Here is a 24,741-nt window from a genome sequence, read left to right on the forward strand (position 1 = left end):
TTTTATGCTGCGACCTGGGTTTCAGATGTCTTTTAGTTCCCTCGCAATTTCAGAGGTTGCACAAGTACATATGTTTTCAAAGTGCTATTCTATTTCCGTTATTTGGTTACCAGGAAGAAGGCTCCAAACAGTGGTTTCTTCATTGTCCTGCTCGATTGTGCCTGTATGGCGAGTAGAGGATTCCAGACGACTGATAACTCGCTATAAATGTAAGAACTATCCAAACAGGACCTCGAACTCTGTATCTCATCTGGTGGCTGTCAGGAAATCTAATAGTACCAAATCTCAAGGGAGCTTCTAAATTTGAAGCTGATTGCTGTGAAACAATAAAAAGTAGTCATTTTTACCTGTCTCTCACATTTGCAAAGCTGACTAATATAAAAGTCTCCTGTTCATATGCGAGAAGGTAATTCGCACATGACTTTGTAAACACACGAAAAACAACCAAGACAACTCATTCACACTGTACTCACCAGCTGCAACGTAGACCAAATAAATCAATAAAGGGTAGGCAAACGTATCAGTGGACGCCAGCCGTAAGAGTCCGGCAACTAACCGGTTCCTGCTCCAAGCGTGACCTACAAAACATCAGAAAAGTATCAAGCTATACGAAGCATAGCCAGAGAGGGGATGCATTAACTGTTCAAACTGAAAACGATCAAAAAGTGGCATGTCTAGGTGAATTCATGAACAATGTGGAACCCGCTCCGATTTTCCACAGAACATGAACGTACACTGTTGAATGTGTAGATTTGAACGTCTTTGGGTTGGTGCCGATTTGTAAGAATCTGATGTAACCACACTGAAATAGGAGCCGATAGGATGAACGAAATTGCGACGCAATAGGGATAGACGAAGCTTGGGTACGCGAACATGTCAACCAGTGTAGTTTACTAGAACAGGTCAAGCCTCCGACGCGAAACTCTAATGAGAGCAGGAAACGAAGGTTGCATGTACGGGCGTTCTACCTTGTAGAATATTTTTAAAGGGAGTGGACAAAAGTAGTCCACTGAAGAGAATTATCAAGTTCGAAATTGATGTATTTTTGAGGATAACTTAAGAATACCACCAGAATCGCTTTGACTCTGATCTAAGTTGTCTTCCACAGAGAGAGTACACAGCGTATCGAAGCAAAGAAACAACCGCGGATTCTAGCAGTACACGTGACCAACACTATCTTGACGAAGTAACAAGACACTGAACCGTTTCTTTTGCAAGATGTTCGCATAGCGAGCGTCTTTACATCAGATGGACTACACATACGAGTATGCAACATTGATATACCACCAACGTATTTGATATGCAATACAAGGTGATCAGCCTACTCACGAAAAAAGAAAAATAACTATCAATGGATAAACCATAAACATTATGTGCTAACAAGCATAACCAAATCTGTCTACGACTGGAGTCTGTGAGGTGAAAGAAACCAGAAATGATGCGCTTGTCGCATCCGTGAAAGTTTCGTTCCATCAGCACAACCGCAACCATGAAAAAAAAATCGTTCAGCTGTAACGCCCTTCCGGTGCCTAACTGCCATGCCACCCGAAGGTTGCACGGGGGCTGGGATACTGCCAGTTTGCTCAAGCCTGGACAGGGAAAGTCGAGAGGCGGAGGTTGAATTCGAACCACGGACCTTCCGGTCAGTAAATTCGCTCTCTACCTACTTGGGCCATCTCGCTGGAACCATGAGTTTGACGCACATAAGACAAACAAGCAAACTGGATTCGAGTCAGCAAACACATATCTTGCAATGAACTTGAGAACATGAAAAGGATGAATATAAAAAGCAGTGGTGACTGTCAGAAACCAGGATGGTAATTACAGCTTTGGCTGAGTCCTACTGAACAATGTTCCGGAAGTTAATCTGACTGATGCTGAGTTCTCCAGCCTTGGAGACAATACTGCTATTACCATATAAGATAAACGCTCGCAGACTCATATAGGCACTCTGAACGTAATCGACATCGACGTGCTTTCACTCAGCACACGGCTGGCTGGAACAAAAACTTGGACTATAGCCGAGTTTCTGAAACCCTAACCTAAGCAGCCGGATACACAGAGTGCGAAAAGACAACCCTTTGCACAGGCTGCGTCATTCTAGAGTCATGCATAATTATAAACGAAACCTTGTCTAAACGTAACACACTCATAAGGTTGCTTGCGGGATCAAACCAAAATCTCATGCCTGCAGAACAGCCAATCGGTGTGGTAAGTGAATTATTTTACCAGGGCAGTTGTGTAAGTTCCGGTGGACTGGATGGAGACGGGAATATACACACGAAGCGGCCAAGCCGATGGCAGCTTTTGCCATCCTCCGAAATCTGTGGCGCCAGGGTGACGTTGGTTTATCTGTCAAGGAGAATTTGCGCTACGGCAGTGCGATCCATACTACTTTATGGATCAGAAACAGGTTTACGCGCGGGGGGGCGCACGGAAGCTGTTGGTGCTTGACCATCGGTATCTCCGAAGCATTTGTCGGGTCTGGTGGGAAGGTCAGATTAGCAACACTGAGGTACACCAGGTAATTTTAGGATCAATGAACTCTCCCACCATGAATGAGTTACACACGCTTCATAGGTAATGCCGGCTGAGACAAGTACTCAGAATGCCAAAGGACTATTAACCTCGAAGAGCTCTTTCCGTCCAGTCCTGTGCTGGGCGGAAGAGCCGAGAGGTGGACAGTGTAGGACCTGGCAACGGAGAATGAAAACACTAACCAGTAAACGGAGTCAGGTCGACAACTACTGCCTCCCTGAATGGGGACCCCGGGACTCAACTCATTAATGGCTAATGACCCTGGCAGATATGGCTTCGTCAGTCAGTGGCGCTCGTTTAGGGGGGCTATCGTCTTCAATACGTAGCTTCCTAGTTTCCAAAACTACATGATTATACCATCTTTTCCAATGTTTGGCTATCTCCTTTCCTCTCGCATTTTCCGGTGACCGAAACTGGTACATGGTGTATGGTTGATAAACCTAAAATGACTGACCGACCATTAAATATAACTGCCAGACTTCAACCATTTGGCAGTGTTATTGAAAACTGGCCCAAGTGTTTTGTGGAAGAATGCTCTTCGTTTGTTTGAAATAAATTGACCTTTAAAAGCCTACTCAAATGTTACAGTCATCATCCAGAAGATATCGTGCGAATATGACAAATTATGTGCTCTAGTGTGAGGTCGAAATCCAGCAACAGCTATTGGCAACCTATCGGCCAAGGCTGAGACTGGGTACTGGATCGTCTCAGAAATAGATAGGCGGTGGAAATCAGCAGATATCCTTTTGTGAATAGGTTAGAGGGCGTAGAATCGGCAAACGTGTGGGTAGCGTTCCTAGATAAGCCGAGATGACACCAGGTGGCGTGCGGCTATACGTGAAATCTTCTGGGTCTAAGGTACAAAACCCACGCAGAGTAAGATCCGGTATCAAAGGGTCAGTTCCTGTAATCCAATACTGTTTGTCGCAGCTATCGTCGAACAGTCTTGGAATGATTTGGTGGTATAAACCTGACACAGAAAAGAACAGTCAACGGGAAACGTACGATGCAGATATTGCGAGAATAGTCTTGGAATCACGATAAGGCCAAATAAATACGACCACAGGACATAGAAGAGAGTTCGGATCTGTAGGAAGGCGAGGGAAAATTTAGCGTGAATATAAGTAGACATATAGTGTCAATTTACTCACTTCAGACCACGACAAAGATGGGTTGACGGAAGCAACTCACGTTGAACGTATGATCGCTGGTAACAAACAAACTTGGAATGAAAGGGAAATTCCAAGGTGGTGTTCCACTCACTAAAAATGGTTGAGTGATTTCGCGACGATTTCCGTTCACATCCTGAAGAACACAAAGAAAAAAGGAAGAACGATAAGGGATGAAAGAAGAGAAAGAATTTCAGAGCAGCGTAGTCAGTACCGACTGAGAGTACAGTATCACAGTAAGCTGAAAGCAAAGTCTGATGGTGATGCATCACCGGACAATACGACTCCGGCTGCTTTTTTACGTTAAAAACGTAACTCTTTAAAGTGCGTAACAAACAGAGTAAACCAATAACCTCAATCATAAATTGCAAGTAACGACGCAGAATCCGTTCAGCCGTAGCACCCTTCCGATGCCTAGCTGCCATGCCACCCGAAGGAAGCACGAGGGCTGGGATACTGCCAGGTTACCCAAGCCTAGACAAGCGGAGATCGGATTCGAACCACGGACCTTCCGGTCAGTAAATTCGCGCTCTAACAACTTGGGCTATCTCGCCCCCCCCCCAAGCAGAATGGTACCTTTCTCAAAGACAGAGTGTCGTTGCACGAGCTACATGGATTGGATAATAGCGCAGTGTCATACACTAATGTAAACTGACCTGTGCTACTACTTGAATCGTGTGAGCCGAGCCCGTTAACCAAATTGCTGGATTCCAAGGCAAAACGAACAATGGAATAGGAGGACTTAGATCGGGAACTGTCGCATTAGGAGGAATCCGTGCACGTGTTGCATTTCCAATTTTGACACCATCGATGCTAACAGACACGTATTCGACCGAATACGGTGACCAGACTAGGATCCTGAGAAACAGGGGAAAGGGGAAGACAATTAAAAAGCAATGCTGTGGAATGTAGGTAGCTCGGGTGCGCTGTTTGGTTGTTGGTCTGTTCGCCGAGCTTGGCAGTTGGATTGCAAACGTTTCATCATCATCATCATCATCACCTCGAGTATTGATGAAACGTTTGCAACCCAACTGCCAAGCTCGGCGAACAGACCAACAACCAAACAATTAAAAAAGATTTGAATCTTATGAGTTGTGGACCTAGGTTTGTAAACTCGTTCAGAGTTAAGCAGGCTCGTCATCGGGATATTTAATGTTCCTTCCCAAGAGCGCTCGTCATAGGACCGGATGAACTTCTCCACCTTAAGGGATGTCAAACAAGGTACAACATACCCAGAACCAGCTAAGTATATATGCAGAAATTAGTCATTCCAAATGACATTCTGCTATGGATCTCACTGAAGGACCACGTTGCTGGTGACTAAAACAGCACTCCTCGTGAAGCTGCGGTCCAGCTTTTAATTCTGCCGGAGCAGTCTACCAAATGGAGGGGCTAAGTAACCGCTTTCCCAGAGATAACCACTCTTGGGTGTAAGGCACATCAATATAGGGTATATCACGTACAGAAGGTTGTTAGGTAACCTAATGCTATTATTATAGATAACTGACCTTGACCATTAAGAAACCGGGAGAATTTGATGCGAAAGTGGATTCCAGAACAACTGACTGTTCTGCTAGATCGAACAACTTGCAAACTAATGAGGACCGTTGGACTTGGTTGAGAGCTGGTTTGCATCCGTGCTTAGTGGGAGGAGTCCGATGCTAGAGCAGTTTTAATCTTTGATCTTTCGTTGCAACTGCAATTAAAATAGCCCACTGTCTTCCTTTGAGCCTAACTGATATGGATGCAATGTATTGTTTCCAATGCTTTGCTTTTCAGTAGGTCGAAGAATTAGATTTTTTTCGAGTTATTGCAACATTACCATCGGCTACCAACAACTTGTTGGCCGCATAACCCATAACCATTACTATAGGAAAGGTAGTCGAACGCAGTTCCTATCGCCGAATGAACGAACTCAACGGTGCGACGAATGTGAACGAGAATGGCACAAAATTTCTTGAACAACATTTCAGTGTGAGTCAAATGAAGGCTGAGACATTAGAGAACATACACAACAGAAAAATTAAAAAGCAATCGTCCAGCTGTGGCACCTTTTCAGCGCTTAGCTAGCACGGTACTTGAAGGAAGCACGAGAACTGGGGTACTGCCACTTTCAGGAAAAGTCCATCAAAAAGCCAGAGTTGGGTTCGAAACACGGACCTGTCGGTTTCGCACCTGATCCAGTGAACTCTCTCGAATTTGTATGAATGACTTTTAAGGGTTGGAGGGAGAAATAACCGCTCCGACTAATGCGAAATGAAAAAAATGGGCGGTACACTGCTGATAAGACTGCCGTTTGCCGTATATGACCAGTGCCGATGGGCCTTTCAGACTTTGAAGATGACCGTATCGCAGTGGAAGTCTTGAAAAAGGTGAGTTAATGATGCTCTTTAACTGACGTTTCGATCACCCACCTTCGTCGGAAAAGTGTCAAACATACAGAAGGATAAACTGAGAACGACCATAAATGTTTATGTACATGGTGGACATATTATGGACTGATCTACGGATTATGGTCGTAGATAGATACAACTATGCGAAACACGCAATGCTGTTATGCCTGATAGAGGTTGATCCATCACTTTAACTGTTCTGGTCACCACCGGCATCAATATGGGGAATAGAGTAGCAGCACCCTTTCAACTGACAGCTGCTGTGCTTAGTCATAGCCTGGGCGCGAAAGCATTGCTCAAGTCTTGTTGTTAGGTTTTCACTATCATAGACTCCGTTGTAATATTCCTGATAAGCGCCACCTTTGGATGGTTCAGACGTCGAGTAAAAAGCAAGCTTAAATCCGCGCTGTTTAAAAAAAACATGTTCCAATCGATGCATGTATGATACACAAGCTCTGAAAGCATCTGAATAACTTGTTGTTTGGAAGCAATCAACTGGACTGACCTTCACATACCGAACAGAGAACACGAGGTACTGCGTGAACTTGTATATATACCAGTGGTGAATAAAGCCGTAGTTGGTAGGTTGAGCCTCTGGTTTTACAGATGTATTAAACAGATACTTAACCTCCTAGGGAAATGTGTGGAAGAACGAGCAGCTGTCTGCGTAGGGGGCAACGACTCCGTGTTACCAGGCCTGGTTACAAGAACGTAAGATCGACATTCTCTGTGACTAATTTACATCAAGCTTGGTTCTCTCTGGATGCACCGAAATACCTTCACTTGGTAAAAACCGGATCAGCCTGAAGGAGTAAATGAATCCGCACCAAATAAAATAATCCTGGCGAATGCACACCAATGCGACCACTTAGGTGGAAACATGGTCTCATGTACTGTGTGTAGTATAAACTGCGAAACACAAAAAGAAATGTGCCACACAATGCAGTAATGCACTTTCTAATGTGAAATACTTTCCCTTTTCGGTTCTCCCTTCGTACATGAGACTGGCTGTGACAGGAGACAACATCCGGTCGATTCCTTGAGGTAGACCTCTCACAGGGTGCATTACTTTACAGGATGTCATCCCACACTAGGATAACAAGCATTCGAATTTAAATTTGAGGATCATTTAGCGCCAGAAAGTAAAAGAATTTATCCATGGAAAACTCATGAATCGGTGATCCCAACTTTAGAAGACAACGAAGAGGAATCCCGCTTACCATAGGCTAGTTTCTTAATGCTTATCCAAGTGTATGACAATGGAATGCTAAGCAAAATATGAAATTTAGACACCATTATTGTTGCCTTACCAGATGTAAGCGATTCGTTGAATTTTCATCAATCTGACACCACATTGCACTGCTACGACTTGCACTTTTACCAGTAAGAGAGCTATATGCAATAAACCACTCGAATTACGAGTCTTCCAAACGATTTTTTGTGGATAAATCAGTTGTGATAGTATACTAATGCTTTTTGTCCTCAATAATCACCCATCTATCAAATTAACTGCGTCTGTGAATAACTCCGTGCGCGAATATCTAGCATTCGCGCACATTTGCGCAATATCTGTTGGTCATAATTTACGAAAAAACGATGGATGATTCCAGACAACCGACAAGTTTCCCAGATTCGAAGCACAACCCGAGGGAACCACAGTAATGTACTATAGGCTAGGAATTCCAACATCATCCACTCTTGTACAAGAAAGTATGCGACGGTTGTACGACATATGTATATATATCATCCATATATATCCCTATGTGTACATCATATGTATCCCTAAAAACAAGTGATAATCATTCAGTCGTGGCATACTTTTGGTGCATAGCTGCCGTCCACATCGAAGGAAGCGTGGGGGCTGAGATACTGGCAACTTACCCAATCCCAGACACAAGCGATCGGAAAGCTAGGGTCGCGTTCGAATCATAGATTTCCCAGTCGGCTTAACTGCTGACCAATCTCGAGCTCAGGCACTTAACTAGAGTGGAAAGAATGTGTCGCACTCAAGGTGATGATGACCAAACAAGCAGATATCCTGAGTAACTTCTCCCCATCAGGAAGCCTCCAGGAAGACAATGGTGGGATGAAGACATTTTCCCTGCTTCAATAAAACAAACCCTTAAAACGAAAGAAAACAACTTCTACTTCTTTGGGAAGTAAACCTACCAAGGACTGTTCTTGTCATTGACGCGGGTTTAGCGGTCGAATGCCAAGTTGAACAGCTGGGGTTACAAGCACTGCCGATATATAACTTCATCATATCAGTGGGTCCTCTTGGTTGGAGCCAGGATCGTGAATGGATACGTGCATGGTTGTATGTTGGAACATGTCAGAGTTTCGATACAGATTGAACTTGGCGGATGGAATACTGAACGGAGCAGTGCACATTCACCCAATATCTATTACGTTGATAATAAGTTACGTTGTTCTCATCTTAAATTTGTGACACATTATCTTGTCTAAATGAATCTTGTCAGAGGTTAGCTAGGTGAAAAGCTCAACTCAACCCCGCACTGATGATGTCACCTCGATTGGTGGTGAAACGTTTATAATTCAGCTGAAAAGCTCAGCGAACAGACCAACAACCGAGCACCCGATATACCTACATTTCGCAAGTGCCAGGTGAGAAGAAATTACTTGTTCGTAGTGACAGCAGCATCAGATAATTTCAGAGATCTGAACATATGGAGAACTCACTGAAGACGAAGTGGAGGCTTTTCTACAGACACCCAAAATTTTGCTTCAAACCTCAGGATACAGCAAACATCTCATTAAGCCGGTGCAGGGGACTGCAATGCGTCAAGGAAACATTCCGGTATCCGGTTGTGCTTTTACGGTCAAAGACTACATCTGACTAGTAAAATGATATAGTAGGTTAACATCAAAATGGTAAGTTTTTCAACTGTATTCATCTCGCCAGGTTAGATCTCAAGAAAATACGAAGAATGTTAAAGACTCATTTCCGGGTCCACTTGAATTAGCTTGCACCTAAGGAGATGAGTACAATCCACAATAAACAATTTACATAAGCTGATATTTGGTCGAGTGCTCTTTGAAGAGATGCACAAATGAAGAAATCCGGACGAACAGAACCAGTCCTCTTTCAAAAAGAAAACTACTCACAAGGTTGCTGAAAACTCTTCGACAGTCCACGATCGATTTCGCCCTTTTTGGGGCTCATCAGGTAGGCGCAGTCCCCGAGTTTCCGTCAACCTTATGTTCTGCTTGAACCCAAATTGGACTGTTTTCGAGAAACACGCTCATTTGCAAATCAATTTGGTTTTCAGGAGAGACTCAACTGAATATCCGCAGAATATCATAAATGAGAGATTCAGTTGAGTCTCTCGCGAAAACCAAATTGTTTTGCAAATGAGTGTATTTCTCGAGAACTAGTCCTCTTGCAGGAAGAGTGGGCTCTAAAAGGGACTCACTGGATGTGATTGAAAGAGGGCCATTTACCGGTGTAAAACAGGACCATCACGTAAATTCTGCGTCTGTTATTGCAAATCCAAGAGGCATAGAGAGGTCAATTCTCAACTACCATCAGTTCTTTAACAAGAGGTCGATGTGAATACCAACAAGCATGAGCTTACCGAATATGGTCTGATTGTTCAATTCGGTAGAAAGGTTCCTTGTGAGGGAGCAGAAAGTTAGCGTGTTTTGGATTAGTCACCAAGATGACTGGCCACTCCGCACTGGATATACTGGGGGAGAATCGTACGTCGATGAACGAGACCAGGTCGTGGTCTACAGCAACGATCCGATAGCTAAACAGGCCGGTGAGATGATAGTGTTGAATACCATTGGGACTTATCCAGGTAAGATAGTTACTACGACAGTTCTGATTCAATTGTGAATGAAATAGGCGAGTAATCTATTGTTTTAGTTCTTTAGAAATCCCACATCAACTTGCCACAGTTCCATATATACATACCCACTTTTTGCGACACGTGCCCTAAAGACTATTACCGTGCTTGGAGCACTGCATTAGTCCTAACAAGTGCTTGCTAATTTAACGATGGGTGTATACCCGCAAGTTTTCAAAAGAATCGGTGCAGTGTTCTGACTGACGGTATCAATACAACACATCACTACACAAAAAGAACCGAACCGGGCTTCTATGGGCGTTGGATTTGGTATTGCTAAGCCTGACCACTGAAGGTAGTTGAAACTAAGTGGTCGCACATACAGAGTGCACTCCTTGACCCCCACCTCAGTACAGTATTCAGCGTCAGTGGCGACGCTACGATATACTTTGTGCAACAAGCATCCATAAGCATCCAACACATTGCTCTACAAATCCAGTTGGAATATCATTAAAGTGTGAATTCAAGGGGAGTACTTACGATGGACGAAAAATGAGAATACATACATGGTATCAACGAACATGCCTGTGGTCCTTATATTCACAAAAATAATATGACTGCAACAATTTCCTAAAAACATATAACATAACATTCACCCGGTGCAACAGCAAGTTATAGATGTCCGCTTCGCTGTTTGTCTCAACTGACAGATATGGGTCCCCAAAAATGGAATCAATTCAAAGAGTGTACTATAGCTGTGGGTACGCTGAAGAGTGGACCAAACGGTTAGACTCCGTCTAAAAGGCAAGCTTTGTTCTACTCTGTAATCAATCACACAGAAAACAAGGTTCATGAGGATTTGTTGTGCCGCGTAGATGTTCTACAAGCAATGTGGTTGACCCAGTAAGACTGGAATTCAGTGCACTATATACACTAGTTCATGCTTAAGAAGTGAGGTTTACGTCATATAACTTGCGTTAGGGTAAGGATGCGGAAAACCATCAATAAATAGAGCAGTGTTTAGAATTGATGAGGTGGCATTTGCCGAGCTTGACAATTATTTTGAAAGTCAATTACTTTCACACCATATCCTCCCACTACTCGAATACCAGATTCATACACATGTACAACACCATAAAACATGTATCAACGTATACCGGTAGGGAAATTGTTCGACTCTGACGTTGATATTCAGTCCTTAGGTGGCTAATCTCGATACAATGACGATATTGAGTTCTTGTCGGTCCCGGATTTACCACAGGCCGTAGGTTTTTCATTGCCAGGACAGGTAGCAAGGCAACATTTAGAGGACGATGCAACTGAAGACAGTCTTTGGGCAGTAATAATCAAAAACGTGTAAAACGCCAGCATGTTGCACTGGTTTGGGTTCATTTACTCGGACCGTGTATTGCGCACGGCAAATTTTCCTCAGAAGCGCCTCTATCAAACTACCGATTTGATATTTTGTAACCGAATAGCTATACAAGCTACTGCGACATTGAGACCTCTTCGGATATTGTTCTCTGTTCAGCACCGATCAATGAAATGGTTCCTTTCATTTAAAATTCCAGTACCATAGACGGAAAGGAACTTATGAATGTTACCCAAAACAGTTCACACATGGCAAACACTAGAATCTGAAGACCATTTCATCGTGCATAACTGAATGGCGAGAGTACACAATCAGTGTAACCGTTTTGTAGTGCTTGTTCATTATTGTTTGATATTCAATTCATCAATGTTCAAAAGGACACTTGAAATTGTTCACTTTCCAAATGCTCTAGGCAAAGAATATTTTACTTTCGTGTCTAACAGTTTGTGACTGATTAGTTCGTGTTAGTCAGTAAGCAACTCCACACTGAAGAGCGTTTTTCCCTTGGTGAAGTGGACACTCTCAAGTGTCCTCTTGTACTTTCCAAAATGTCCTGTGAATAGTGAACAATAGAACGAGCGCTCCACAGCGTTTTTCATATTTTCAGTACCAACCTTTCGTCAAATGCGCGGACGGCGCTTTGACACCTGGCCAGGCACTGCTCAAATGTTTTATCAGTAGTGTGTGCCATTACATCATTGGAGCCCTAGCCTCATCGTCAGGAGAAAGCACCGCCAAGAAAATGATTCTGACTTATTTCAAGTGTGTTCCCCTGGTGGGGAACTGTATCCTAATGCTGCGTAAGCTACTACTAACGCCATGCTGAAAGATCGAGACTGTAGGGATCCGTACGAGTAGAGTACTAGTTCTTCACCGTAATCTGCAAAAAGCCAAGCGAATACAGTTGTATTGAAGAGGTGGCCGCTGTTTGGAGGCTGTGCAGTGCAGAGCCACAGGAGTGTGTTGGGAGATGGTCATCATAAGGAGGGACTGTCATGTGTGTCTGCAGTTGTTGGCATAAGCAGTGCACAGACTGCTTAAAAGGTTCAGCGTAGATGCCGCTTGCGACATAGATTCACCACCTAGTCTCCGTTTATTTTCGTTGGTTTGCTGATATGCTAATGCACGAAAAATCCTGGCTTGTGGACAAGTGCTTCGTTGACCATGACAGAGACTTGGAAACCGAGCGAGATAGCTGGGGAAATGTTTCTTTGTCTGATGCAGGTAAATGTTTACCACTGACCATATCCAAGCTCTAGGCACCAGATGGAGACGTAGGAAAGATGCAGAGAATGGCGAATTAATGAATATGGCGCATAGAATAAGTGATTGAGGGCGCACACAGAAAATAATGCTGGGTGATCGCCCTTCAGCGAGAACGATCCGGAAACCAAAGTTGTTTTCTCCAAAGGGAATTCGGTTTTCTTGACCCTCCGGAGTGTTAGGAAACAGGATAGTCCCGATCCTTGACGTAAGGTGTCGGGGTGAGCCGAGTGCAAACGAGCGAAGGTAATGAACAGAGCTGACTGCTTTTGAATGGTTTAATGGCTTCACATGTTCTGCTAACTTAGTGCAGGATTATCTTTGCATTTATCATTCCTACGTGACAATGCTTCATTTTTATTTTAGGCAATGGGATCTTCCGTCTTTTGAGCTTGTTAATTTATAATCAATTCCAAAGCTTTCGGTTCCCATCGAACGCAGATGGAATTCATCGTGAAAAAAAAACACGGACGACAGGCATGAAAAGATTTCTGTTTGTACTTGTAGTGCTGTGGTTTCGAACGAAGCGTCAACACTTCCAGATAATCCGACCGTATTTTTTATCTCTCAATGTTTCAAAGCCCGTAGTGTTGTTTTATGGATGAGTTAAAAAATCGTCCAGCTATAACACCCTTCCGCCATGCCACCCGAAGGAAGCACGAGGGCTGAGATAATGCCAGGTTGCACAAGCCTAGACAGGGGAAGTCGAGAGGCAGAGGTCGGGTTCGAACCACGGACCTTCCGGTCAGTAAATTCGTGTTCTAACCAGTTGAGCCATTTCGCCCCATGGATGAGTTAATTAGACATGTCCCCCAAGGGGCGAAGAGACGCTTGTTAGATAATTGGCCCTACTGCCCTTCCTCATCTTCCCGTTCCCACTTCCTTGTCGCACAGAAAGCTGGTAATGCTTGTGGGTAGAGCCAAGCCTAACGTAAAAAACCGAAAACCGAAAGAAAACCTGCCCGTTTTGCAGTCTCACACTTTTGTCACGTCCAACCCTCACACTGACGCTGGGTCTCACCTGAGTGGAAACCGCATGAACTGTTTCTAGCAAACTCCTTTATTAATCACTCTCATTTACTTCAGCCAACTCCTGCTGCTTGCTCACGAAGACTTACGGTTGGGAAAATGGATCAGGCTCTCTTAGTATACTCAAACCTCCAAGGCCAGAAGGCGTATCTTTAATTTTATGTGAATAGTATGCACCCGACATAGTACCTATCGTTCCCGAACATTCCGTTGTTCCTCTGCAATTTCGGGATTTCTTCTACATAGAAAGAGCCCCACGATCTTCCGATTCCTAAGAGAGATGAATCAACTGAATCAAAGGAAACGGAGCATACCGCAACCAGGTAGTTGCTGTTAAACACCGAACGCCGTGAACTCCTCAGCTGTCGCCAGTGCGTAGTTCACCGGAGACATGCTAAAACTTGTGGTTTCCTCATTTGAACGCGCTCGGTGAAACTGGCGCGGTCCTGTTGGACGGGTCTAAGTCTTTTGACCGGGACTAGCCATGAGCTCACACAGGTTGATACCTTCATGAAAGTAAGATCAAAAGCGGTACGCATCGGCGACACAATATCCAGCTCTCTGAATGCCGAATCTGACGCAGCTAAAAGTTTCGAACGTTCCCCGGCCATATCTTCACTTCATGTCAACTTTTTTCAGATCCTTAATTATGGATAATCGTTCATAGAATGGGAATCAGCGAATGACGTGAACTCCAAATCGTCTAAACTCAATCGTCAAACTTCTGTGTTTAACTGACTGCTGACCGATTCGGACAGTCATCTGACTTTTCGGCACAGGCAGACGAGATCATTATTTAAATCACACGGCTATTGGCGCATACGCACAATGCCATCTGACTAGTAGTCAATCCTCGCGGAAAATCTGATAACTAACAAGTCATGAGCTTGAATTTTGATGAGGTGCTGCGTCCGATATGTGACTGAATCTCAAAAAGTAACATGAATGCCTCCGTCCCTATCATGTAGGACGTTCCCCATAAGACCGTGTGTCAGCCGACCAGTTTACACAGCTGAGGCATTTCAATCCTAGAGTTTTGCGCTCAACTAGTTGTACACTCATAAAATCACCTGACTAATGGTGTATAGTCAGAATATAGTCTGCATAGTCATAATCTATGTGGAGAACTTGTATTTCTGATAACTAACCAAGCTCGAATAAAAACTCAAAAAAACTCAAAACATACTTTAAGAGGAAGGATCGGACAGGTTTTCATATTCTCCTTCAGCCCCATGCTCCGACATGCTACCAAAGGCACAGTTACGTATTGGCTATCGACCAAGCTCACTCACGATCACGGATAGTTTTAGCAACAGTGTTGGCGGTAACAGGTGTTAACAGTAAATATTTGATCAGTGGTGAACCTCATCGGAATTCGTTTCAGAAGAGCTTGGTAAACGATCGGTAGTCTTTTATTTGGGCAACGTTTCGCCTTTGACACAAAAGCTTCATCAGGCCAATTGAGCAGGTCACCAAATTGGTCAGGTTATAAGACAGACGGGGAACCAAACTGTCATCATCAGTCCTCTTCAGATTATCACACTAGATCAGTGTTCAGTGTCAATTAACGGCCCTTGTCGATCAGTGTGGTTGACAAAATCTTGCTTTGATGGAGTGAAGGAGTTCCAAGTAAATTCTGATCGAGTCTGGTTCGTTTTTTCGTCGGTAAGGATGGGCTGAAACAGCCACTGGCAGAACTTGAATGTGATTCCTGGTTGACAGTTTCCTCAGGGGGAATTTCATGCCACAGAAATCGTCTCTACTATTAAAGGAGTAATGCTTTTAGAATTAGTGGCTCTGAAATAAAACAATTATCTCCAATCCCCAGGCTGACGATTCACAACTCCCCAGTTATACCCCAGCTTAAACATTATGTTTTCCCTAATACTAATAAGGAAACAACTTTTAAGAACGCAGAATACTTTTCTGTGCTGAGCATCAAGGGAAGGTCCATCCTCCATCCTCGTTCTGGACTGCGTGGAAGTGTTACGACCACACACTAAACATACCACTTCGGCTTCCGCTTTACGGTTATAAATTCACTGGAGCCGCGTGTTTTGGAATCCGATACGTCGCTGTGAGGAAATTACCCATAACCTCAGGCAACTCAGTCACAAAATGACCTAGTGCCACTACAATCCGTGTCGAATCTCTGCACGATGCAAGGATCAAAGATGGTTACTTACTAGCGATTATCCCGCCAATCACCGAGCTCCAATTCCAGGAATCCTTGTGGTTGTAAGCCGTACATCTTCGGGACCCATCCCAGGAGGGTGTGCAGGTGACCACAGAAGTACGCATATGCAGAAGAGCTGATGGATTAGAGAAAACCAAACATGCTTACCGTAATCAGTAGAAAAATTACATTTGAAAAAGAATGACGGTGTTGATCAATATCAAGCATGGCTAAAACGAATTTCATTTAATTGACTAAGCGTATAAAGCGCGGTCAATGGGTCAGTTTTCCAGCTACAAATCACCAATCAAAGGTGCTTTGATTCCAGTTGCTACAGTTTTGGTGGGCGGAAAATGGGAGGGCATAGGAGATATAACCAAGCATTGATGGCCATAGCATGATCAGTTAGTTCAGGAAACTGGCAGCTACGCATCGGAGATATCTTTGATGCGAAGGCACCAATGATTAAGTAGTTGGTCCAGGTTCGCCAGTGTCACCAGTCATTGATAAGTCAATGCCCGGGGTCCCCATCGAGGGAAGAAAAAGTTGTCGACCATACTTAGATTAATGGCTAGTATTCTCGTACTTCGTCAACGTATAATAGACTGTCAATCGCGGTCGCTTCCACTCACACGGGGCCGCGAAAAAGTGCACAGAAGAGAAACTCAGTTGCAATTAAAATTGCTTTTAGCGGGGGATTCAAGGAGATTTCTTGTTTATGAGTTTTCAGCAGCAAGTAGAATAGTGTTATCTGAAAAAAACATTGCGATATCAAGGATATCGTGTCATCTGAAACATGAGGTGGCACTTGTGCAGCACATTCAGTTGGAGGGTGCCCCGAATGAGAGATTCAGTCTAGTCACTCGTCAACAAAAGTTAATCGCAAATGAGTGCATTTCATCAATCGCATACAATTGGGTGTTCAGATAAAACATAAGGCCGATAAAAACTCGGACTACGATTACCTGATCAGACCCACGAAAGACGAAACCCGTAGTGGGCTACCGGAGCATCTTTGTGGGCAGTGTGTCACGTCAATAAAAGTACCGACGATCCAAAGGTCACAAACTGGAGGGTAAAAACTACAGAGAGTCATGTTTTCACAAGTCTAGTGCTCGAAAAGAAATCAAACAACTCGTAGGCTAACACAGTCACGAAAATCTGTCACAAACTATTTTACATTCGACCGACACGCGAAGACGAAAGGACCAACGCCATACATGGCATTAGTGCCAGAAATAATGCATGACAATGAACGAAGAACCTACCATCATGGGGAAAAACGACAATGCTTACCCAATTATGGAACGCAGTGCAAAAGGAGACACGATGGTCGACGTAGGATAATGGCCGAACCAAAAAGTCAGATTGCTGGATTGAGTGGTCTTGACATATTCCCGGATGTCTTCTTCCGTCTCCTAAGTACATACAAACAAATCAGGAACAGCTCAAAAGCACACAAATCGAATTTATATTTCCAAACATAAGCTCCATCCAATTTAAACACCACGATACGCATCAACACTCTCAATTTTTAGACTTCTAGCAAAATTTGAGGGACATAACACTGCCAATATCCAAAATTGGGCACAAGCAAGCCGAAAAACATACCGGGGCAATGTGGCCGAAAAAATTCAGCGGTCTCATCAGTCCAGGATCAGGACATGCATCGAGCGCAATGAATGAATACTTTCCAAAGGGTAGTCCAAGGTTGAATGAATACGAGTTCGAGAGTCGGTGACCTTGCACCCCATGTGTTCTGCCAAAAAACGAGGAGTCAACGCCAGACTTAGAGACTCGTACATGAGCAATGGTTCAACATGCTGCGGTGAGAACACTTACCGATAAAAACCACTAACCTACAGGACAGATAACAGTTGCGACTTTAAGCAACTGGTTGTTGAAACAAGTACACTTAGTTATAAAGCAGACTTCAGGTAGATGAATTGCATTCGGAAAACAACTGCAAACACCATATCTATTGTGCGCCTCATCCTGTAGATGAAACTGAGGAGTAGATCTGAATCATCTGATACCCCCATGGTCGGACTGCAGCTGGAAGGCGAGTGTGCAATCTGAACATTAGACTAGGAGTGCTCGGGATCTGCATATGACCTGGATCCCTTATTTTTTTGACAGTGATAGCTAGATGGCATCACATGCGTATGCTTAGCCCGATTACTGCGACAAATGCGAAACCTAACCGGAATACCAATAAGCTCATTTACTTTGACAATACTTTGGTGGTGTAGAAAGTTGGTCAGTTGTATTGTATTGATGAGCATTTCTTTTGCTGATAATATGTGGCCGGTATGGCATGCTAAGCGATAAACAGATGTCTGTAAACAAAAACGTGCCAGATTGTTTACACAAACGTGCCAAGTACAACTGATAGTTCTACAAGCAAATACCATCGTGAAGTCAACACTTAATTATTACTGTAGAGTAGCATATCAATATCATGCAGTTCTTGATGTCGGCAAGGGTGAATGTTACCGGTGTTACCCCACCTAAATTTACCTCCTTGTCGTGGTGGACGGGCTCGTGTGCTGCAGTTATCCTGCGGGATATACTGGTTAGAACTGTTCCTAGGGGTTCAATCCTACCAGGAAGCGAAAAGGGGAACAGTCAGACTATGAGCTGCGAGGCCTCGTACTACGAGTAACCGTGCTACATGGTTTTTCGGAAAGTCGTACTGTCCTCTGCGATAGGAGTGTGAAGGCAGTAAGGTGTTTCTCACAGCTGATCAATATTTATCGAAGCAACGATTGTGCTTTCCTCTGACGAAGAACAGATTTAAAAACCGCGCAATCCGATCGCCCAACGATTGACCGTGACTGCCGGTGCATTATAGAAATAATTTCAAGACCGAAAAGTCCGGTGCTGCTCAAAGGGAACCTCCTGTACGCAGCTGCACTCGGAGTGAGATAATAATTCCTTACACCTGCACCCTCGGTTTAAGTAAATCACATTCAGCCCAGCAGGTCAGATTATTGTAATCAGCTACGGGAAGGGTCCCCAAAGAAAGCCCTACTGTCCGCTGCCTCGCGGTTTGGACCTTCAAGTCAGAGGCTAGGGGCGGGGTCCCCGAACAAAAACTACATCCACCCACTGACTCGTGGATAAGACTTTTGAGTCAAAGGTTCAGGGTGAGATACCTCAACTAAACCCCTTCTTAGGATTGGACAACCAGGAAATATAATTTCCCCTTGCAGCTCTTCGGTCAACGGTTTACCCACCACATTCCCATTGAACGCTGCAATACGACCAACCCATCTGTCAGTCCCTAACCATCGTTCCGTGTCTAAACCGTTGCCCAGAAAAATTAACCAAAATAATCAATTACTAATCCCGAAAGATGTAATCCATGCTGAAACTTTCGATGTCCATACTTTAAGTCAAATTGGACAACAAGCATCTATTGAGATTGATTGGAGGTTGAATGGAAGCAAGTTATAAAAAAGCTATGCTCTCAGCTTTCAGAACTACTTGTCCAAACCATCTGACCCGGCGAAGTGAACATACGGTACCGTCGAAATCATCAGATCTTATTGCTGCCAGAGATGCCATACCAGCAGCTAGCAACTATGATGGCGGACGCAGATCCCTCAAAGATCGGATATTCAGCACTTGAAAAATGACAGATAACTTTTCTCGATTTCGAAGGCTTTCGCTGCAGGTAACGATCACGCCCTATTTCAGCTGATACGATCAACCGGTCAAGAGAAGTCAGGTGTCAGTAAAATAATATGCGAAAAAGAAGGAACGGTAATTCGCTCCCTCAATCATCGTCTTGAGCGATGAGCTGAGCGCTTCAAAAAACAGTTCAGCCGGTCTCCTTCAACACAACTTCTGGAAGAATCAAGCGGGTCTAAACTGAGAAACGACACTAGCGCGCCATCAAAAACAGAAATCCAACGTGACAAGGCAACTTTCCCGGATGTACCCTGCACTCTTCAAAGAAGACAATGGGGTCGTGGTAGGCAGTTTGACATCCATACTGCACAGGATTTAGAAGGAAGATGTCGAATGGAGCTCCTCGACAGTCATCCCAGTCTTCAAAGAAGGTGACAGAACGTTATGCGTGGGTTGATCGATTATCGAGACAAATTCGTGAGAATCAACTTGGGTTCCACCCTAGTCGAGGATGCATCGATCATATCTTTACCTCGAGACAAAGTCCTGAACAACGCCACTCCTGTAAATGTCCCATGTTGATTGTTTTTCTTTGTCTAAAAGCTCCTTCTGACTCTGTCGATGGTCAGAAACTTTGGAGGTGTCTGGGGATTAAAGGTGTCCTTCTCAAAGTTATATTCAACATGAGGGCATTGTATTCGACCTCCTGTGGGCGCATACGAGTATACGGCAGGCTTCCGCTTGAGTTCACCACGTCCAGTGGTGTAGAAAAAGCTGCCCTTTCTCACCTTTCCTCAACTCTGTTATTCACGTGATTTGTGAAATTCTTATGCATACATCTGAAACCTCGGGGGTCGGAATGCTCCCGGGATGTTTACTCACATTGAGTATGTGAACGATATAGCTCTCCTTGGTTCATATCCTTCTAAAATACAAACGGTTTTAAATAACCGCACGGTTTGTTATGCGCTTCACACCTGCAAAGTGTAAAATACAGCTACAAGAGTGGGTGGGATCATGCTTGCAGGTGAGCCGATCGACGTGGTAGATAAATTTGTTTACCTGGAGAGTTGAATAAGTTCCAGTGAACTGGCTGGAGATAAGATTTCTCCCCGATTCGGGAAGGCCAGGGCAGCTTTTGCCAACCTCCGACACCTATGGCACCGACGTCACATCAGGTTGTTTGTCAAGAGAAGAGTTTACACTATGGCAATGCGATGCATAATGTCTTGAGGATTAGAGTAGTAGCCTTTATGCTAGGGTACGCCAGATGGTTTTAGGAAGGAGGTCTCCCGCGATAGATAAATTACTCACGCTTCCTAAGTTACACATGTACTCCGCACGTCACAAGACTGTCTGTCTCGCAGGGCTCTTTTCGTTCAGCCCTGTGCGAGTGAAAGCGATCAAGAGGTGGATAGTGTATAAACTGGCAACAAAGTATGAAAACACTAACCAGTAAACGAAGTCGGGTCGACAACTGCCACTAGTATGAAAACACTAACCAGTAAACGAAGTTGGGTCGACAACTGCCACCTCCCTGGATGAGGACTCCGGGGCTCAACTTACTACTGGTTAATGATACTGGCAAAAGTTCCCCAATCGCGCAGTCAGTGGCAATCGTGTATCAAAGCTATCGCCTTCAATGAACAGCCGCCCTGTTCCCTAACTAATGAAACATGCCATCACCTCCCACACTTCCTCATTTTCCTGTGAATGAAGTTGTAGTAGCTGGAATCAAAGTCCCTATGATACACGGTTTATAGCTGGTAAACTGAATTGCTTGATTGACTACCAGGGTTGCGGGAAAGACTTGGCGTTTATAGGATCAACAAAGGGCCATCAATCTGGACTAATTCTCGAGGTGAAGTTTGAGGTATTCCACAATGAAGACCCATTTCTGAGCGATCCCGAAGTAGTTGACTCAAGATTAAACTGATGGTGAGCGCCCTGACAGAATTCCTGCTTGGGGTAAATAACCATGAAAGTCACAATCATTTGAGGTTAAACCTTGGCCTGTGAGCATCAAGCCAGATTGCTACGGGTTGGAGGCTACGTCGACCACATTTTCACCCTACATCAATTGTTAGGACGCCGTGTTTATAGACAACCTACAATCCCGATGTTCCTTGACTTCAAGGGTGTGTTGGATTCTTTCGAACGGATAGTGTCAGTGTTGATGTCCCGGAAGTTCATGAAAATAATCCGGTTCTTATATTCACATACTTCGGGGTGTATAAGAGTATATAGACCAAAGACTCCCACAAAAGTGATGTCCAGCAAAGATGTCCACTCTCTCCGTTGTTGCTCAATATCGTCATTGATAAACTGATGAGACGGACGCTGGAAGGTGTTCAAGATGTTGCTGGAGGATGTGAGGACCTTGTCGGTCTGGAGTACATACAGAACATCGTCCTCATATGTGAAGACGAAACTCTGTTGAATAAAATGAACACCATCATATCATCTTTCAGCAAGCGCCTTGCACCTACAAAGTGTAAAGTTATGCTTCAAAACGTGCACCCTCTGAGAATTCCCATTGCAATTCAGGAAGCACCGGAAGTTTTGCACGCCTCAGTAGTTGTATCAGCTCCAAAGGAAGTGCTTGATGAAATCAGTGCACGCATCTCAAAGGCCCTAAACACGCTTGCCAGTTTGCATCAATTGTGGCATAAAAAGGCATATCACTGGGTCTTAAGGACTGTGTGCACCAGGTTACAATAAGGGCTACACTGCTGCATGGTTGTGAGACGGTCTCTACGGACAGACCCAGACCTTCAGGTTTTTAGCCCTAAATACCTCAAAAGCGTTGCTGGTATTGAATGGCATCGACGAGTGTGTAACGAGATAATTAGATAACGGGTACTTGGTTACGCAGTTGACATTTCAGTTGCGGAAAGCACCCGGTACCACCAGCTGTGGTGAACCGGCCATGCGCTACGCACGCCGAAACACCGTCTACCGACACGAGTGCTGTGCTCCGTAACTCCTTCGGAGTGACACAAGATTCGAGATGCACGTGTGACTTGGCACGAGGGCGAGAACGAGATTACGAACAGTTTTGCCGTTTTTAGTGTGGCCAGCCTTCCTGGATGAGGTTTCTACAACATTCATGCACCTGACTAAAGACACTGCAAGGAATGGCGGCTAATCAGTGTTCGTGGCATCTTTGCTGTCAGTTTCTTTCCAGGTTGTCCGGTTGAGCACCTGCACCTCAGAATTTTTTGGTAACACTAGGACCCTCCCCATCATCGTTTTTCATCAGATTTTAAATATAATTAAACATTGTGGCTGCATGAGAGTGAAACATCAGCGTTGACACTGATGCTGCTTGACAAGGCAAGGTCTAAGTTCAACGATTTGTTTTGAAGTTGACTTGCTAACATTCTAAGTTGTCCAAATTCCAATTCGACAGTTATGGTTGACAAGGGTATTCCACTAGCTGTTTATGGTTAAAATAATCCTTGGAAGTCGTAAGCAAGCGACTCTGACAACAGGCAAACAAGGAAACCCTTACAAAAGACCACTTACCGGAAATAGTTAGTTTGCGCATTCCCACTAGGGACGTTGAAAGCATCTGAAAGTATAAAAACACAAAGTTGCCTACCATGGTTTCCGCGAATGTCCAACAGGCGGGTGAAATTTAATACGTTGGTTTCTCTAAGAATAGTGCTATAGATCTCCCACTCAGTTGACAGCTGCGTAGATGAGTGTTTGTCTTTAGATTTCGCGTCTACCAAGTCGCCTGGTAAACGATTAGTAATGTTCTTGAAAGGTTACGGTTCCTCACCAGATATCAAGAGCAGATAGGGTCGTATCACCTTGACATTCCGACGAAGAAAAGCTTCGAGATCTTCTATACGAGAGGCCTCGTCATAAACACTTATATGAATATCGGAAAGCTAAACTTGGTTATAGTTACATATGTTGGAACATGCCTGGACGAACCAAAACAAATTAGTAAATGCGTCGGAAATGGGTGTTTCACAACACACTGCAACACGCGGTGGATGTGATCGACTGTCAAAGCCATGCTGGTATGTGTTCAAGCGCACAAAAATGGACAAAAGCGCTAGAGCAAAAACGCAAACCAAACAAAAATTTCGCTTCATGCTGGTTGCGGTTTTCCGTTTTCGATGAAAAACACCTGCAGAAGTGCACGTCAAGACCTAGAACTGCCGTATTGAAGTCTGCAAATATAAAGAAATGGACACAGGAAATTAGTGGCCAGCTGCAGCAAGCGAACTGTATGAAGTCATCACCATAATTACCATCATCTGCACCCGTAAAAACCGCTTACTTATCGTAGAGTGATTATAGATTCCATAGTTTCCTCAAGCGATGATTGTGGAATAGATAGATGATGTGGAATGGACAGCTACGCACAGGAGGCGGTAGCTGATTTAATTGATGCGTGAATACCGGGATGTCGGTGAACTTTTCCTCGGGGGTATTGAGAGGGGAAGCCATGCACTGAAGGCAACAGCTTGGACGCATTGCCTTCCCAGTGACCGTGCTCAAACTGACTGGTCGATCAACGATTAGGCCATTTTGTCAACAGTCCTGTGGAAAGGCCAAGTGACGGCTTTATTCCATGCGGAAAAACGCCTAATCGAGTGGAAATAGCAGCAGGCACTGGGGCCAAAACGGTCACCAGGTGGAGCAGTATCAGCGAGTGACACCCATCAGGCCCTGAGACCTTCTGTTTGTTCAAAAGTTGCAAGGCGTGAATGACTTTGGGACAAATCGTTGACACAATCAAAATTGTCTGAAAGAGACTCCACGTTGCATCAATACCCCATGCTATATCCTATAAAGTCTGTTCGACAGCCCTGATCATACCAGGAAATTTGGTTCATCAAATATTGAGTATCAAGGTCTCCACTGTCCGAAGGCATCCGGCTGGCCACGTATCCGGCATCAGCTTCAGGTGTTCACTGAATGCCATCGCTTCTCGGTACTCCGGGTAATGTGTAATATCATCGACCGCACTGAATAGCAGGTCCAGGCATGACTCCCACTGCCCAAAGGAGAAACGAAAAAATCATTCAGCGGTAGCATCCTTTCGGTGCCTGGCTGCCATGCCACCCGAAGTGAGCGCTAGGACTGAGATGCTGCTAGGTTGCCAGACAGGGGAAGTCGAGAGGCAGAGGTCCGGTCCGAACCGCGGACCTACCGGTCAGTAAATTCGCGCTCTGACTACAGAGCTATTTCATCCGTTGACGAACGCGCCGAACAATTCGATTTTCCGCGACAAGAATAAGGCCCCAAATATTCAAGACGTGCAGTAGCATCATCACGTGCGTTCCAACAGGTATTTCATTTACTTGTGGAGGTAGCCTCACGTTAAGAACGAGGC

General features: G+C 44.4%; 1 protein-coding gene across 1 annotated transcript in view; it reads right to left on the reverse strand.

Moving 5' to 3' along the window:
* The window catches only part of T265_00794 (hypothetical protein), a gene marked incomplete at both ends in the record, with an annotated part of 54,161 nt that extends 30,610 nt beyond the window's left edge, over positions 1-23,551 (reverse strand). Inside the window, 12 exons of the mRNA XM_009164666.1 lie at positions 474-578; positions 3,544-3,625; positions 3,730-3,843; positions 4,364-4,565; positions 9,697-9,870; positions 15,760-15,885; positions 17,046-17,167; positions 17,361-17,508; positions 22,914-22,959; positions 22,990-23,127; positions 23,173-23,284; positions 23,378-23,551. Coding sequence (XP_009162930.1) covers positions 474-578; positions 3,544-3,625; positions 3,730-3,843; positions 4,364-4,565; positions 9,697-9,870; positions 15,760-15,885; positions 17,046-17,167; positions 17,361-17,508; positions 22,914-22,959; positions 22,990-23,127; positions 23,173-23,284; positions 23,378-23,494 — 1,486 coding nt within the window. The remainder of the gene's footprint in view (positions 1-473; positions 579-3,543; positions 3,626-3,729; positions 3,844-4,363; positions 4,566-9,696; positions 9,871-15,759; positions 15,886-17,045; positions 17,168-17,360; positions 17,509-22,913; positions 22,960-22,989; positions 23,128-23,172; positions 23,285-23,377) is intronic.
* Positions 23,552-24,741: the final 1,190 nt, after the last annotated feature.

The sequence above is a fragment of the Opisthorchis viverrini genome, assembly GCF_000715545.1.
Source record: "Opisthorchis viverrini unplaced genomic scaffold opera_v5_8, whole genome shotgun sequence".
Lineage (NCBI taxonomy): Eukaryota > Metazoa > Platyhelminthes > Trematoda > Opisthorchiida > Opisthorchiidae > Opisthorchis > Opisthorchis viverrini.